We start from the raw sequence: 16,682 nt of genomic DNA, 5'->3' as shown, positions 1-16,682 counted from the left end.
AGCCACTCCTTCCAGCTCCTCACCAGCGCACTCCTGGGAATTCCTCCTCCGACACCCTGTTCCATTAGCCATTCATTTCAGACAGGTCCATGGGGAGGCTTCGCTCTCAGCCCTGCAGCACGGAGAGGTCAGCAGGTAAAGTCTCCCCCTTGTACATCCCTTCAGCTCAAGATCAGCTAGCAAATGCCCTTGCCAAGCCTTTGTAACACCAACATACCCTGGTGCTCTGCAGGCAGAATCAAACCTGGGACTGCTGGAGCCAGGTGCATGAGCCTCTGCCCATGAGCTAAAAGCCAGCTAAGGCTGTAGAGCAGACTCATTATTTTCTCTGTAAGTGGTCTCAGTGCTATTAGAGGGGATAATGCACCATACACAGAAGGGCTGCATCTAGACTGGCAAGTTTTTCCGCAAAAGCAGGTGCTTTTGCGGAAAAGCTTGCCAGCTGTCTACACTGGCCGCTTGAATTGGCGCAAGAACACTGACGATCTAATGTAAGATTGTCAGTGTTCTTCCGCAAATACTATGCTGCTCCCGTTCAGTCAAAAGATCTTTTCCGGAAATGCTTTTGTGCAAAAGGGCCAGTGTAGACAGCTGAAAACTATTTTGCGCAAAACAGACCTGATGGTGAAAATGACGATCGGGGCTCTCTTGCACAAAACCGCATCTAGATTGGCACGGACGCTTTTCCGCAAAAAGTGCTTTTGCGGAAAAGCGTCCGTGCCAATCTAGACGCTCTTTTCCGCAAATGCTTTTAACGGAAAAACTTTTCCATTAAAAGCATTTGCGGAAAATCATGCCAGTCTAGACGTAGCCAAAGTGTTTAAGCTACATCTTGCTTTCCCTTGCCTTGCCAGCTTGGCCTATCATGGCTAACACCTCCTTCAGGATTTTCCCACAACTCTAATTCTCCCTAGTACTTTATAGTCCCCTGCGCTGCATTCCATTCTTAGGCAAGGTCTATACTAGACCTGGAAGGTCAGGTTAAGTCAAGATATGCAACTCCAGTGACATAAAATACATAGCTGGAGTCAACATTCCTTAAGCTGATCTTGGCACCATCTTCACAGTGGGAGGCCGATGGGAGCAAACACTCCCATTGGCTTACCTTACTTCTTGCAACTGCAAGTAGTACCAGCGTCAACTGAAACCACCCTTGGTGTTTGATTTAGTGGGTCTTAATTAGACCAGCTAAATGGAACACCAGAAGATTGATCTCCAGTGTGGCAAGTGGAGACATGGCCTTAGCTAGACAAACTGGGAGAATCTACACTGACATGGAGGAGAAGGGAATGGGTTGGACCTGTTTTATTTATTTTGTGACATTCTAAGAACCAGATAAAGTAAATGAATCTATCAGCAATGTAAAGAACTGGTTCAGCCTAAACTGTTCCAGTTTGAAATACTTTGCACCAGTGTGGACACAGTCAAGCTGAAACAGCCCCGCTGGTCTTCTCCTTTTGAAATCTCCAAAAATCCATGAGTTCTGGGAGCCATGCCAGGAAGTGTAGGACAGATTTCTGGAGGGCCTGTAGATTGAAGTGATTTTGAGCTGCACTGATGCAAATAAGGGGCAACTCGCAATACTTCTTAAAGGGATTCAGCATGGCGGGTGTGGATAATGTAATCAGATTCATTTGTTTCATTACAACAGATGACAGAGTTTGAGCAAAGTTCACGCTTTCCCCTGCGTTCTGTGATGTGATGTGTGAAGAGACCTTCCCCCCTCCCCCCCACACACACATAGTTTGCCATTTATAACAACCCTTCCACACGGCCATTTGTGATTTGCTAATTAAAAAAAAAATCCAAGGATGCAAAGTTAAGTTCAAAGATTTCTTTATTAAAATACTTTTTCCAAATTCACTGCAATAACATTTGGGGTTGGTGAAGGGAGAGGGCAGGTTGGTGGGATGCTAGAATGTATATTTGCCAACAGAGATGAACTAACAAGCCTTGTGAAAGGTTTAAATGTTTTAGGATACAAACAACCTTTTCCTAGGGAAAAATAAATTAATAAGGTATTAGTCAGTAAGAGACTAAAGAGTGTAAGTTTGGTGGGGGGCAAAACAAACAAACAAACCCTTTGCTCTCAAAGGAGGTATATAACTTTTCTGTTTCAGAGCTTTTAATACAGAGTTTCAAGCAGTAAATATACATATATATGTGAATCCCCTCCCCATTCTCTGTAAGAATGACTTATATCCTCATTGGTTTAATTATTTTAAATACTAATTGCCATTTGAAATGAGAGCTTTCTTATCTATGCCCCTGATCCCATGATTGAATTTGCAGTGATACACGGGAACAGACTGCAGGATTGGAACCCACTTTACAGTCTGAAAAACCCCCTAAGTTTGGAGTTTTTGTTAGTTTGTATTTTCTTTGCAACAATAAACCTGATATACTGTAGAGATAAGTTAGGGACAGGTTTGAGGTTACAACCAAATAAGCTTCTGAACTTCATTAAAGTTTGTGGATGGGATTTGATTATGGGTTTAGCTTCAAGCCCAAATCTGTTGACCTGGGACCCAACATCTGTGATCTATATTTTGTCTAATCTGGACTGCGATGGGCAGTCATTCTTTTGAGAGAGAATAAATATGCCAACCAGTTCAACAAGCATTGAAACATTTAGATAAAAGAAGCAATTTAACAAAGAACAGGGAATATTTGTGTCTCTAATGATGTATGCAGTTGGTAAAGTTCTGAAACTCTGTACATTATTAAGTTGTAGAAGAGCTCAGAATATACTCTTACTCAGCTGCAATTTACACTCCTAACTCTCCAGAGCAGGATGAATTGGAGGATGAAGAAAAAAAACTCTTTTAAGTGAGAGAAATTAATCATGTGGCAGCCATGTGTCATTGGTTTCCATAGGTACTTTCCCATTTAAATCTTTATTTGTAATTTTTTAAAATTACATGTTTTAGGAATGTCCCTATTGTCCACCCTGAGGAAATGAACATTGAAGAGAGAAGGCTGGCAGGTTCATAAATAAGTGCCAAAGAGCTTTTGAAACAGGCACATCATCTTGCATCTTGTTCTTTTCTCCCAGCAGATGATATTTCCAAAGACGCTTTTAAGTGGCATCTGGAGAACCTTCTATTCTCTATTGGCAATGAGGGAGGGAAAGAAAAAACTATAAGACTAAGTTAAAGAAACTCTTGGATCAATGAAATTGCATAAAGAGATTAAATATAACAACTGTTCCAAGAGCTACACAATCAGCTAAACAATAATCATGCCTCTTCTTCAAGGATAGTCAAACATCTCCATTGTATGGAGAGGAAATGAAGATATCAGAGATGTAGGCTAACATTCAAATCTGCTTTCCTATAGTTAAGCACTTACATCTATATTGGAGGTCTGACTAATAAATAAGTGGATACATTTTCAGTTCTCTAAGTGGGAAGAGAGCTGCAGACGTTTGTCTCCAGGATAGTACATTCTGTATTAGTACAAATGTACACCTGAAAGTACAACACGTCCTGAGTGAGGCTAATTAGTCCACTTTTTCCCCACCAGAACAAAATAAAACAAACAAACAAGTCAAAATGACAGGGGAGAATATGAAGTCAGAATGTACGCCGGCAGCAAATCCAACACAATACCAAATTAGTATTTGGCGAAGTGGCTATCTCATTGTTAAGATATTTCCTTCAATATGTTTTCAGAAACTAGGACCATTAAATAACTTAGAAAGATTGCCAGCTCTGATTCCAGGAAGGAAACCTCCTCCCAGTTCCTCTCTGAGTAATTCAATTAATTTACTCCAGACACTTCCAAGCCGATTTTAGGTTAAAACGAAGAAAGAAAGAAAGAAAGAAAGAAAGAAAGAAAGAAAGAAAGAAAGAAAGAAAGAAAGAAAGAAAGAAAGAAAGAAAGAAAGAAAGAAAGAAAGAAAGAAAGAAAGAAAGAAAGAAAGAAAGAAAGAAAGAAAGAAAGAAAGAAAGAAAGAAAGAAAGAAAGAAAGAAAGAAAGAAAGAAAGAAAGAAAGAAAGAAAGAAAGAAAGAAAGAAAGAAAGAAAGAAAGAAAGAAAGAAAGAAAGAAAGAAAAAGAAAGAAAAAGAAAGAAAAAGAAAGAAAAAGAAAGAAAATGCAAAGACACCCATTTCTTTTGCAAACACTTCCTATGGATGAAACTAGATCTAAAATCCTATAGCAGACAAGATAAACAGAAGAGGACAGAAACCCAAAGTTTGTATTTTGTTCTAAATATCCCAAAAGTCCAATGGATCCATGCCCGGGTTACTTTGGTCAGTGCAGGGCATAGACTGCAATTTGATTTTAACCCAGCTAAATAATTCAGGCTTCAATGGGAAAGTATTTATCGAACACACCACTGTCACCGACTTAAATGGGATCAAGCCTTTACTGTGAACGTGTGTAATGTGACAACCCTTTGTTGTCAATGTGTGGCATTTATGACAGCACTGGGCTCACTTGTCTCCTGGCCCCGCATGGTGTGCAGGGAGAAAAACTCTTTATTGCTTTCATTGGATTTGATTTATTCTGACAGTGACACAACTTCGTAGAGGCTGAGGTAGGAATAATGGAGGGGAGAGAGCTCGTTATAAAGCTGTTTTCTTCAGCACAGCAATTCTCAGCTTTGCCTTATGAGTCGCTCACCATTAATGCAGAACCTCATCATTGAATAGGTATATTAGAAGCATTATCTGAATTTGAAGTGGGACTCAAGACCCTAAGGATCAGATTTCAAATCCCCACACTGTGGCTGAGGTCAAAAGGAAGGCATGTACCCCCATCTCTGAAACCCGGACTCCAAATAGGGGTTCAGTCCCACAGTCCTTATTCCCATCTATCTCCCCAATACATTTTAATAGTGTATTGCCACAAAAATCTCCTGAGATTTGGATTCTGTCCCTGATGATGTCAGATAATGGTCTTCAAGGCCTACTCTCTGACAGGAAACCTGATTATCTTATTGTCCTGAACATGTTTCCTTTAGGATGCCACAGTGTCAGGACTGGAGACCGAAGGCCTCTATCCTCTGAACCTGGGCAGCAACACCAAGGGCAGTCTCTCCTGCAGCGCGATCATGTCCGCCTCCCCCAAGCACTTCCACAGACCTCTACAGTAGGAAACGGCCTGGAGGGGAAGGTTAAGCCACTTGATCAGGTTATTAGGACTCTGTTTTGCCTTGATGAGTTTGCCTCTGGGGAACTGTTCCTGTGAGGCATGACAGAGCCCCTGCTGCAGGAAAATAAGCTACAGAAGAAAAACACTTCAATAAAACCAGGAGAGAAGACACAGCCAAAGTTTCTCCATCTCTTTTCTCTCCTCACTTGTATGTTGCCTGAGCAATGTTAAGAAGCAAGGGGGGGAAATAAGGAAATTCACTTTCCGTGCCTCACTGTGGCTCACTTATCTGGAGAAGAGAAAGGAACACTGGATTGTTCCTGCTCAGCAGCCAAAAGAACAAAGGCCAACGCTGCTTTTTATCCAGGGAAAGTCATGCGGGCCGCACGGGACACTGTAAGGATGAGCAATGGTGATTCAAATAGCTATTTAAATCGGGAGACGTTACAGTATTTGACTGCAACAGGGATGCCTGGTGGGGTGTTTCCTGTCCGATAAGAGTATGTCAGAATTTCTGGGAGATGCTTGTGCATAGCAAAAGCGTCATTTCCTGTGACGTGTCTTTAGGCCCATATTCAGGAATTTCGGGGGAGGGGTATGGGTGAGCTTTCTTTTGTAATTGAATGTACACCCGCCGTGGTTCCCTGAGTAAGCAGGGAAATGAGCCCCAGTCTTCCCCTGGCTGGCCAGAGCATGGGGGATGGAGGCTCGGGCAGCATATTGCTCCTGCCTTCCCCTGGCTGGCCGGCACATGCTTACTTGGGGGATGATGTGGAGGTGCTTTTGCACCCTTTGCACCTCCCTTGCATCTGGACCTGATCTTGCTCAACCTCAGGGGTTAAGTTTAGTGACACATGCACATTATGATCCTGCACATCTTTGGGCTGCCTCTGTGAAGCCCCCAAGGACATATGGCTGGGGAAAACTCAGGTAAAAGCAGGGTTTTCTTTTGTGTATTGATGAGAAACTAAAAAAGCTTGCGGCAGTCTATTGCATTTTACAGGAGAGCATAATTACTACTCTCCAGTGGCGAACAGGAATTTGTGCACGCACCCACAGAATCCAGCTCCTCTCACATTGCTTGCCAGGAGATGGTAACATTTCAGGGCCTAATTAATTAAAGCCAAAATTATTTACACAAGGTGCTGAGGTGTTTTCTCTGCATCTTGTTCAAGTCCCAAAGCAGCCTCAATCTGTCTTCAGGTCAATGGTGTCTAGACCCAATTTTCATAATAGAAAAAAATGATCCAAATCATCATCATCAATAGCACCTTGCATTCAAGGATCTGAGTGCTTTGCAAGCATGCATTAATGAAGCCCCTCAGCACTTTTGTGAGGGAGATATTACCTTTCTTTGGCCCAGCTGTAAAATAGTGATGAATGATTGGGTCAAGCCCAGAGAAGACAATGATAATTAATGGGCAGCAGGTTTAAAACAAATAAAAGAAAGTCCTTCACACAGCACATGGTCAATCTGTGGAACTCCTTGCCTGAGGAGGTTGTGAAGGCTAGAACTATACCAGGGTTTAAAAGAGAACTAGATAAATTCATGGAGGTTAAGTCCATTAGTGGCTATTAGCCAGTCTAGGTAAGGAATGGTGTCCCTAGCTTCTGTTTGTCAGAGGGTGGAAATGATGGCAGGAGAGAGTTCGCTTATAAAATTGACCACAGAATCCAGGAGGACTGGCTGTCCATGGGCTCACACTTACTCTCTAGACCTTAAAAGCATTGGGAAATACCTGTGTAAGGCTCAGTTCACATGAGCAGTGAAAGTGTACGTGGAACCTTGCTTTATGTAACCATTATGGATAAAGGTGCAAAGACAGGCCTGAATCCTGCATGCCCAGAATCTTTCACTGAAGTCAAAGGGCACAGAAAATATGCAGGCTTCATTCCGATAGGCAATCCACTGAGAAAGAACAACACTTCTTATTCATGTAGGGATGTCAAGGGCTTACCAGTAACAGGCGACTCGGCTGGGCTGGAGCAGCGACCCACCTGCCTGCAGTGTGGTGAGATGGGCGCAGCCTAGCCAGAACAGCCCCCTGCCTGCATCGGGTACGGGGCACTCCAGCCCTGCTGGGCCCACCATACTGTGGGCAGGAAGCATTCCAGCCAGCTGGGCCTGACACCCATACTGCAGGCAGGGAGCTGCTCCAACCTCCCCACCTGCCCTCATTCAAACGGTTAACCGATCAAACATAACATTTAACTGATTAACTGATTAAATGGGATTTACATCCCTGCGTTCAGCATCATGCCAGCTGTTTGCTGCGGTCACTTCTCTCTACCTTCTCCTGTGTATACTAAGTCCTTATCCCTGGCCCAGATTTAAAAACCAGAGCTCCTCTGTGACACCGTGCGGCTGCATTCTTGTAACTGGGAGGAGAACTAGGCTTGATTTATTTTTAGAAAAGAGAGAGGAAAGTAAAACTCCAAACTTTTAAATGACAATGAAAAATAAATCCCATTCGCCTATTAAATCCGCCTGTTTATTGTTACACATTCCATGACCTTCAATGCTCTGCCAATAGACTGTAAATAATACAGAAGGTTTCTAGTGTATCCTATGTGGACTTGAGTGCTGATAGAGGGTGGAGGACCCTGCCTTTCAGGACAAGTCTGCTATAAAAAGTTATCCTCCAGCCACCTCAGTAATTCAGTCACTTTTCCATGTCTGCCCTACACTCCTTACATCAGTGGGGCATGTCCTCAACAGGACAGCTTGCACCAAATTAACTGTCAGCATGGGGTGTTGTGGGACAGCTTCTGAAAGGTAACAATCGGCAATGTAAATAATGCTGTGTCTACACAGGGGTGGGCAATGACAGGCTTGTGGGCCAGATCTGGTTGCCCAGGACTAGTCCCTGGTGAGCCATCACTATATTTACCTGCGTTTCCCACAGGAATAGGTGATTGCAGCTCCCGTTGGCTGTTCCTGGCCAATGGGAGCTGTGGGAAGTGGTGGCCTGGTCCACGCCACTTCCTCCAGCTCCCATTGGCTGGGAACCATGATCTGTGGCCAGCAGGAGCTGCAATCACCTGTACCTGTGAGGCTCACAGCGACAGCGGCCCACCAGGGCTAACCTTAGCAAACTGATGTCATTTTCTTGCCCACCCAGATCTACATTGACACTGCACTGACCTAACTACATCAACCTGAGCACTATGCCTCTCTCAGAGGTGGAGTTATTAAGTCGGTGGAGAGGGTGAGTGACGTCGGTGGAAGCTACATTTTAGTGTAGATGCTTACAGAGTTAGTTCACGAATGCAACTTACGTTGATCTAAGTATGTAGGGCAGAAGAGGCCTGAATGTGTATGGTGAGCTGACATAGAGCCTGCTACTGTGATTGTTATTTCCAAGTCTCATTTTTTTCAGGGTTTTTTAAAGCAAATGCTCCAGAGTCATATAAAATAAGTGGCAAGAAAAACACATGCCCACCCAGGTTTGTGGGAGGGATCTTATGCACACTCCTCTTTTGTAGGCTTCTGCCTAGGGAACCAACGCTGGCCCTGCCAACAGCTGAGACTTCCTCCGGCTTTATCCTAACACACGCCTGTGCTTTACCAGCTACCATTTAGGGTCCCCACCATCTTGTCTAATACTAGGAGGCAATTGGGCCTTCGCAGACTTCTTCCATTTGTGGCAGTTCCTCCCTTCCCTGAGGGCTTTTCTTTTTCAAGAGTCACCTTTGACACCCTTTTCCTGTGTTCAAATCCTAAAGAACTATAATGAGTTTTGCCTCAGGCTATGGCTACCCTGGGAAGGTTTGGCAACAAAAATGCTGTTGACATACAAAAGTCGGCAAAAGTGAAAACCAGTCAAACCGTTTTTTCTGCCTCTCACTGTCAACATTTCATGGCCACATTGCTAACTCCCCTGACAACAGACAGAGCAAAGCATTGTGGGTAAACATCCTCCAGTGCAGTGTTGTGGGAAGGCAGAGCTGATCCCCTGTGCTTCTTGGGATTCCCTCAAGTTCCATGAGCTCTCAGTACTGAGGAATGTCAAAGCAGCACAGCAGTCTCTCCAGCTCTCGCCCTGCAGTAGCAGTCTGCCTGCCACTGTGTTTCTAGCAGAGCAGAACAGAAACAATCCAATGATTTGCTCTTTTTGTTTGTTCCCCTAAGGGAACAGCTCACTCAGCTGTCAAATACTTCCCAGAGCTTTGAAAGGGGAGGAGTGCATCCCTGCAGGGCAGCAGCAATCACAAAACACTGAGCACAGTCATCAGGACAGGTATGGTGGGATACCGATGCAAGCCAGTTCTCTCAGGCTACGTCTAGACTGCAAGCCTCTTTCAAAAAAGAGCGTCTAGACTACAACCAGTACTTTCAAAAAAGCAAGCCATTTTTTCAAAAGAGAGCATCCAGGTAGTCTGGATGCTCTTTTTCAAAAAAGCACAATTTGCATTACATAGTGCCTTTTTTCAAAAGAGCAATTTCGAAAAAAGGCATTATTCCTCGTAAAATGAGGTTTTCCACTGTCGAAAAAACTACTGTGTTCTTTCAATTTACTTTTGAAAGAACACAGCAGGAGTCTAGATGCAGGGGAAGTTTTTTCGAAATAACTCTGTAGTCTAGACACATCCTCAGAATCCACACTGGCTCTTTGTTGACAATAAACGGAGGAGAAATGACAAAAGTCTTAGGCTGGAAGATTTTTATCGCCAAAACTAGGTGTTTTTCCTGACAAAAATCTCATTGTAGTATAAACACTCTTGCTGTTTTGTCACCAAAAGCCAGTTTTTGGTGACAAAACATGCCAGTATAGACAAAGCCTAAGCAGGGACTGAGCAAAAGATCTCAGAATTTAGCATCTGATAGGATCCTTCTCTCTTTTATTCTTGTTAGTTTTATGGGGGCAGGTCTTATCATAGTGTTGTTTTCCTTGTGTGTGTCTCAATTATTTATTAAATAAGATTATAAATCTATTGAAACAAAGACTGTATCTTCCTGTGTGTTTACCCAGTACCCAGCCCATTTTGGGTGCTAACAGAACAGCATTAGGACAAATAATAATCATTACATTATTGAACAGTGTAGGCAGTATTTGATAAATAACATTAATGTAGTTATTATTTCTGAAGTGCTTGTTCTTTGCCTTTTGCATATCAGCAGAGCAAAGTGATCACTCCAGGGAGGCATTTAGCCTCTCGTTTGCTCCGCAAATTGGCTTTTCCTCTGATTAGTTTGGTGTTCCAAGCTATTCACCGTATCATTCCTTGACTGTTCAGGAAATCTGTGCCATGAAGGTTAGTTCGGCTGGGCCTTAACCTCACATGGCATTGCTCCTGTTCCCTGATTGAATGATCATACTAAGGTCAGAATCTGCTTTCTATTAATATTTGTTTAGAATGTCACAATCTTCACCAGCAGTCCTGTCAGTCAACCCATCTTCAAATATCCTTGTTGAAGGTGCTAGATAGCACAGAACAAGAGCACAAGCAGAGCTGATGCAAGTTTCTGCTCAAGCCAATAGTCACAGCCCAGTAATCACCTCACTCTACACCTTAAAAAGAAAAATCATATTGGCATATAGCAAAAATCTTCCAATGTATGAGTGTGTATGAACATGCACTGATAAAATATATACTTACAGAGTGCCTGTTTCCCCCAGAATCTGCAAAATAAAATATAGTTTAGGAATGGCATGGTACATTTCAAACTGATCCACTTTATATACAAATGAGAATTCTGAGTTAATTGCACTTGGTAATTTTGCAGGGATATAAACTAGTTGGCTGAGAAATTACAAAGTGAAAGTTCAGACCCCAATCCAGCAAAGCACCTAAGTAGATGCTTAGTTTAAGTACAAGAGAAGTCTCATTGATTTCAAAGACTGAATTCAGTAGATCTGTATGTAGCTCTGGCTGACTGTGGCCTACCAGTTGTGACTGGTTTGACAGCAGTTACTCTCCCTCACCTGCTCCACGTGGGGATCAGAAAGGCAAAAGTCTGAGTGACAAAACATTCTCTCCTGAGAATAAGCAGCTGTTGCACATGACAGGAGCTTCCTTTGAGTGGCAAGTTATCTTGAGCAATATATTCTACTTTGCTCTCCTAAAGGATGTGTCTGACAGAGGCTGGGTGAGGTAATCATTTTTTATTGGACCAGCTTCTGTTGATGAGAGAGACAAGCTCTTGAGGTAACACAAAGCTTTTCTTCAAGTCTGGGAAACTGACTCTGTCTCAACTAAATACAAGTTGGAACAGATTGTTTGGCGTAAGTAGTTAACGTATATTTCAAGGGACCATTCAAGATGAAGTGGCACTAGAGTCAGTGAGGCATAGGCGCTGACTTCCCCTCTAGCCAGGGGGAGCTCTGGCTCAAATTCCCCCCCTCTGCCCTGGCCACACGCCACCCCTTCCCTCAAGCCCACACCCATGCCCTACCTCTTTCCACCTTGCTTTGCCCTCACCCCGACTTCCTTCCATCCATCCCTTCCCCAAGACCCACCCCACCTCTCCACACCCCTTTCTCCATTCCACCCCATCTCCTAAGGCCCCACCTAGCCTCCTCTCCCAAGCACACCACATCTTAATTTTCTCCCTCCCTTCTGGAGCTCCCAGAACACCACAAAACAGCTATTTGCAGAAGGCGGGAGGTGCTAGGAAGGAGTGAAAGGAGCTGGTCAGAGGGGCCACTGTGGGCAAAAGATGCGGGAGGGAGGAGACAGTTTGGCTGATGGTGGGTGCTGAGCACCCGATAAGTTTTCCCCATGGGAGCTCCAGCCCTGGAGCACCCATAGACTCAAGTGCCTATGTAGGGAGGGGAATGGTTGGAGAATCCTGGAGAAGGGTACAAATGGAAGGATATCCCAAAAAGTTACGCAAGCTTTAATTAATAAAAAGATTCTTTAGCCTGATCCAAAGCCCCTGAAGACAATGGGCATATGTCCATGCAACTTCAGTGGGCTTTGGGTCAAGCTCCTTGTGTTTATTTTTAGTGTAGATTTAATTACTGTCATCTGAAAAAAAAAAAAACCTTTTGCGTTGGTAAGGAAATGTTCCCTCTCTAAAAAGTGGGTATGCATTGAGGTTAGAAGAGTGACTCTTGTCTTCAGCCATGTCTTCACTTCCCATGCTGGAGATCAATCTTCTTCGATTTAGTGGGTCTAGTTAAAACCTGCTAAATTGAACACGGAGGGTGACCCCAGTCAATGCTGGTACTCATGGCAGTTGCAAGGAGTAAGGGAAGCCAATGGGAGCTAAGTAGATATATATATATGATCTCTATTATCAGCATTTTTATTATGTTAAAATTGTAATGGTTTTAATTAACTTTTCATTTATATTCCAGGAGTGATGTCTAAAGAAATCATTGCTTGGGTCTTGTCTTCTTACCGGGCGATCGACATTACAGAGCTCAATCTCCCAGGATTTGATTTAGTGGGTCTAGTAAGAACATGCTAAATCAATCACTGATCGCACTCCTGTCGACTCCACTGAGTCATGAGTAGTAAGGAAGGTCAATAGTAGTTTCTCCCATAAATTTCTCACAGTGGAAACGTGGCGGTAAGACAAACTAAAGTATGTTGACTAGAGCTACACTATTCATGTAGCTCGAGTTGTGTATCTTAGTTGGACTTTGCCACCTGGTGTAGACCTGGCCTCGCTCTTTTCAGTCTTATCAATGGAACTTAGTCAGGGATCTGAGTTTGCCTTAAGTCACTTTTTTTTTATGCCAGTGCAATTCCAATGACTTCAATATGAAATTGGGCTCAATATTCTTATCCTGTCCGAGAGGAGCAAAAGAAAAGATTTTTGGAAAATATGCAAACACTTCTTGATTGCTTCTGGAAGCAGATACGGCTCAAAACAATAATGCCATTTACCCCCGCCAGATCAAAGCCAAACTTGAAATGGACAAAACTAGCTATTTGATTTATGAAACAGCTTATTAAGGAGCATGCACGCAAAGCTTCACTGTGTATTGTGCTCTCACAAAGAAGGAAATTATAAATTTTATATATTTCCCAAACTTCACATGAAAGGATGTTTGCTAATCCTAAGCTACTTTGTACTATGTGACAACAGATCACTCACCTTTTTGTAACAGTGTCACACAAGATCAAAAGACAATAACTAATTGGGTTTCTAGCATGGGCGATTGATGCCTGCAGGGTGGGGGGAGATACACGGAGGGCTACCCAGAGGAACAGAAAGGGGGCATGATGGGGCATCCCATTTAGTAATTATTTTTTTGTAGGAGCTTTGGGAGGCAGTTCGCCTCCTGAGCGCTACCACAACGATTTCTAAGTAAACACTATCTCTTCTGCCAGGTAAATGTCACACACTGCAGTTGTCTGAGGATACCATGTTGGCTGTTAGAAGGTGAAGTGATTTCTGCAATGTTGTGAACCAGGTAAACACAAATATACTGTAATTAAAGTATTGGGCTGCTTACTTAAGTCATGCTTATTGCAATAAGTTATTAATGTTTTACACACTTTTTCCTACTGTAACATTTAATTACATGTACAGTGATTTTTTATCTAAACCAAACTCATTGTTATACTGGGAGATGCTGGTGTTTTTGAAGGAAACAGAGCTAACTCCTATTAAAGGAGGCAGGAAAAGGTGCAGAGACATTCTGGGTTCTGCTCATGTATGGGTAGAGTTGCCAACTTTCTTCCAGAGAAGTGGCAATAAGTTCTGTTATGGGCACCAGGGAATAAGTGACCTGAAGTTACAAATCCTGTGATTACTGAGATATTTGCCAAGTATAAAAGAGGTAATATGCCTCTATTAATTACTAAGGGACTAAACGTGCTTGTTTTTTCTCACTGATGCATTAGGTTCAAATAATACATTTGCATGGTAGAAGCAAATACTGAATTTGCCACATAGCATGAATGCTGGCCCTGCTTCCAAATATGGCTGCTTGGTATGAGGGAGCATGGATGGCCATTCAAGCAGAGAGAGAGAGATTTGGAGATCTCATATGTATACAGGCAGTCCCCGGGTTACGTACAAGATAGGGACTGTAGGTTTGTTCTTAAGTTGAATCTGTATGTAAGTCGGAACTGGCATCCAGATTCAGCCGCTGAATCTGGACACCAGTTCTGACTTACATACAGATTCAACTTAAGAACCCCAGGCATCCCCAAGTCAGCTGCTGCTGAAACTGATCAGCAGTTGATTCCAGGAAGCCCGGGGCAGAGCAACTCTGCCTCGGGCTTCCTGTAGTCAGCCGCTGGTCAGTTTCAGCAGCGGCTGACTTGGGGACGCCTGGGGCAGAGCAGCTCGGGTGCTGCTGGGTTGGTCCAGTAGCGCGGCCGCTCCTCGGTGCTACTGGACAAACCCAGCAGCACCCCAGCTGCTCTGCCCCAGGCGTCCTGATTCAGCCACTGCTGAAACTTATCAGCAGCGGCTGAATCAGGACTTCTGGGGCAGAGTAGCTGGGGTGCTGCCGGGTTGGTCCAGTAGCGCCAAGGAGCGGTGCTGCGGGACCAACCGGCAGCGCCCCACCTGCTCTACCACAGGCCCCGGGCTTTCCTCCACATCTCCCTGGTCTGCTGGGGGGGGCACTAGCTGCGTCCCCCCCAACAGACCAGGGAGACGCAGAGCAAAGCGGCGGAGGACCCGGGCCGGACCCGCGGTGCTTCCAGATCAGCTGGAAGTGCCGCGGGTCCGGCCCCGGGTCCTGCGCGGCTTTGCTCAGCGTCTCCCTGGTCTGCTGGCTCCCGCAGCAGACCAGGGAGACGGGGAGCAGCTTTTCTCACCCTGGAGGAGGCGGGCGGCGGGACCAGGCGTCCTGCCGCTCCAGTCCTCCAGGGCGAGAAAATCCCCGTTCGTAACTGCGGATCCGACATAAGTCGGATCCGCGTAACTCGGGGACTGCCTGTATATCAAACAGTCAGCGGCTCTGTTTAGACTTAGAGCTTGTCTCCATTTATCTGGAGATTGACATTGTGGAGATCAATCTCCCAGGGTTTGATTTAGCTGGTCTAGTAAGGACTGGTTAAATGACTGCTGACTGTACCCTCATCAGCCACAATACTCCACTAGGTCATGAGGAGTAAGGGAAGTTGATGCAAGAGTTTCTCCCATTGACCTACCGCAGTGGGGATGCTACAGAAATTTGACCTAAGGTACGTTGATTCCATCTATGCTATTTATGTTGTTGGAGTTGCGTATCTTAGGCCAACTTTCTCCCCTAGACCTGGCCTTAATCATATGTCTGTGCTGGATTGATTGAATATGGAGAAGTTGGGGGGGGGGGGGCAAATATTGATTCAGTTAAAGCAAGGAAGCTTGCAGTAGCTCCACTGCACACATTGCATAGCCCCACAGATGCCATTACACACGGGTGTGCACATATTTTCCCTTAAATTTGCACTTCAGCTGAACCCAGTAACTTCATGCATGCACAGATGGTGCTGATACCACTAAGCTTTGCCTGGTTTTTGGCTGAAAACTAAAAGCCAGGCCCACACTACAAAATTTGGGTCTGGCTCTGAACTCTGCAATTGCCCTGCAATTGAGAGCTATTCAGGTCCAGGTTTGGTTCACACATTCCTGGGGGAGAGAGGCTAGACAGAAGATTTGGACGAGAACCGAATCTTGAATGCGTCAAAGTAGGTAAGGAGGATATTGTGAGCCCAGCTTTAGTCACATAGACACAAAAAAGTCACCACCGTGTTTGGCCAACCTGGCTTTGAGCTTTGAATTTACAATGAAGTTCCCAAACCAGGGGAATTCCACCTGGCATCTTGATTTACTGATAAAAATTTCTCGCTGTGCTAGTGAATATTCTCCCAGCTCAGTGCAGAGATGTCACATCTGGAGCCTGGTAGCAGGAAAGTGGTAAAACAGATTTTCTGATGACTGGGTGTAATTTCTAATAGCTTGTTCCTAACAGCGCAATGCAAGTGGGGATTTCTCATGCCTCTTTCCGCTAGGGAATATTTGTTTTTCCACAGTATATTGTTAGTTGTAATAGGCATCTTAAAACTTCCTGTCTCGCCACTGCAGCGGCCTCTCAGTGATGGATTCATTTTTCCAGTATAAACAAACCTGGGTTAAGCCATGTATTTTGTTTGCCAGATTTCCCTTTTTCCAAAGAGGGATTAAAAATAGACAACAGTCCATAAACCCCCTGGTAATGAATCACAATGAGATCTGTGATGCCACACAGTATCCAGCGCCCACCCAAAGTCATTGAAAACCTTCCCACCAGCAACAATAGCTGCTGGACCGGACACAGAGCAAATACACTGGACAAGCAGAAATTCACTAATACAGAGTAGCTCCACTACAGGCTGGATCGATGGGCAGCGATCGAGCCAGTGAGAGTCAATTTATTGCGTCCAATATGGATGTGATAAATGGACTGCCGAGCGCTTGCCTGTCGACTCCAGTACTCCACCAAAATGATACGGATAAGTGGAGTCAATGGGAGCGCATTAGCTATTAACTTACTGCGTGAAGACACTGCAGTAAGCGGAGCTAAGTATGTCAATTTCAGCTATGTTAGTCACAGAGCTGGCGTTGTGTAACATAGGTCCACAGTCTGCGGTAGTGTAGAGGGGGCCCATTTCCCACAAACTGTGTCCTAAAAATCTTAGGGAGGGCT

At 44.3% G+C, this 16,682-nt stretch overlaps 2 protein-coding genes across 13 annotated transcripts in view; one reads left to right on the top strand and one right to left on the bottom strand.

The window, feature by feature from the left end:
• Nucleotides 1-16,682, top strand: part of MILR1 (mast cell immunoglobulin like receptor 1) — a 162,449-nt gene that overhangs the window by 41,149 nt on the left and 104,618 nt on the right. The window contains exon 2 of the mRNA XM_089771810.1: nucleotides 13,387-13,469. The gene's annotated coding sequence lies outside the window, so the exon portion shown is untranslated. The remainder of the gene's footprint in view (nucleotides 1-13,386; nucleotides 13,470-16,682) is intronic.
• The window catches only part of PECAM1 (platelet and endothelial cell adhesion molecule 1), a 74,213-nt gene continuing 58,843 nt past the window's right edge, over nucleotides 1,313-16,682 (bottom strand). For 6 of the 12 annotated variants that reach the window (XM_075903895.2, XM_075903897.2, XM_075903899.2 and 3 more), the window contains 2 exons: nucleotides 10,702-10,724; nucleotides 1,313-3,109 (listed from right to left, as the gene is read on the bottom strand). In XM_075903895.2, coding sequence (XP_075760010.2) covers nucleotides 3,080-3,109; nucleotides 10,702-10,724 — 53 coding nt within the window. In that variant the 3' untranslated portion in view covers nucleotides 1,313-3,079. Of the gene's footprint in view, nucleotides 3,110-6,622; nucleotides 10,614-10,701; nucleotides 10,725-16,682 lie in introns of those variants that run through there. The other 6 variants (XM_075903896.2, XM_075903901.2, XM_075903902.2 and 3 more) reach the window with 1 other exon arrangement.

Source organism: Pelodiscus sinensis, chromosome 20 (assembly GCF_052426305.1).
Source record: "Pelodiscus sinensis isolate ZL-2025 chromosome 20, ASM5242630v1, whole genome shotgun sequence".
NCBI lineage: Eukaryota > Metazoa > Chordata > Testudines > Trionychidae > Pelodiscus > Pelodiscus sinensis.
Note: the sequence above shows the minus strand (reverse complement) of the source record. Positions and strands in the feature narration are given on the sequence as shown.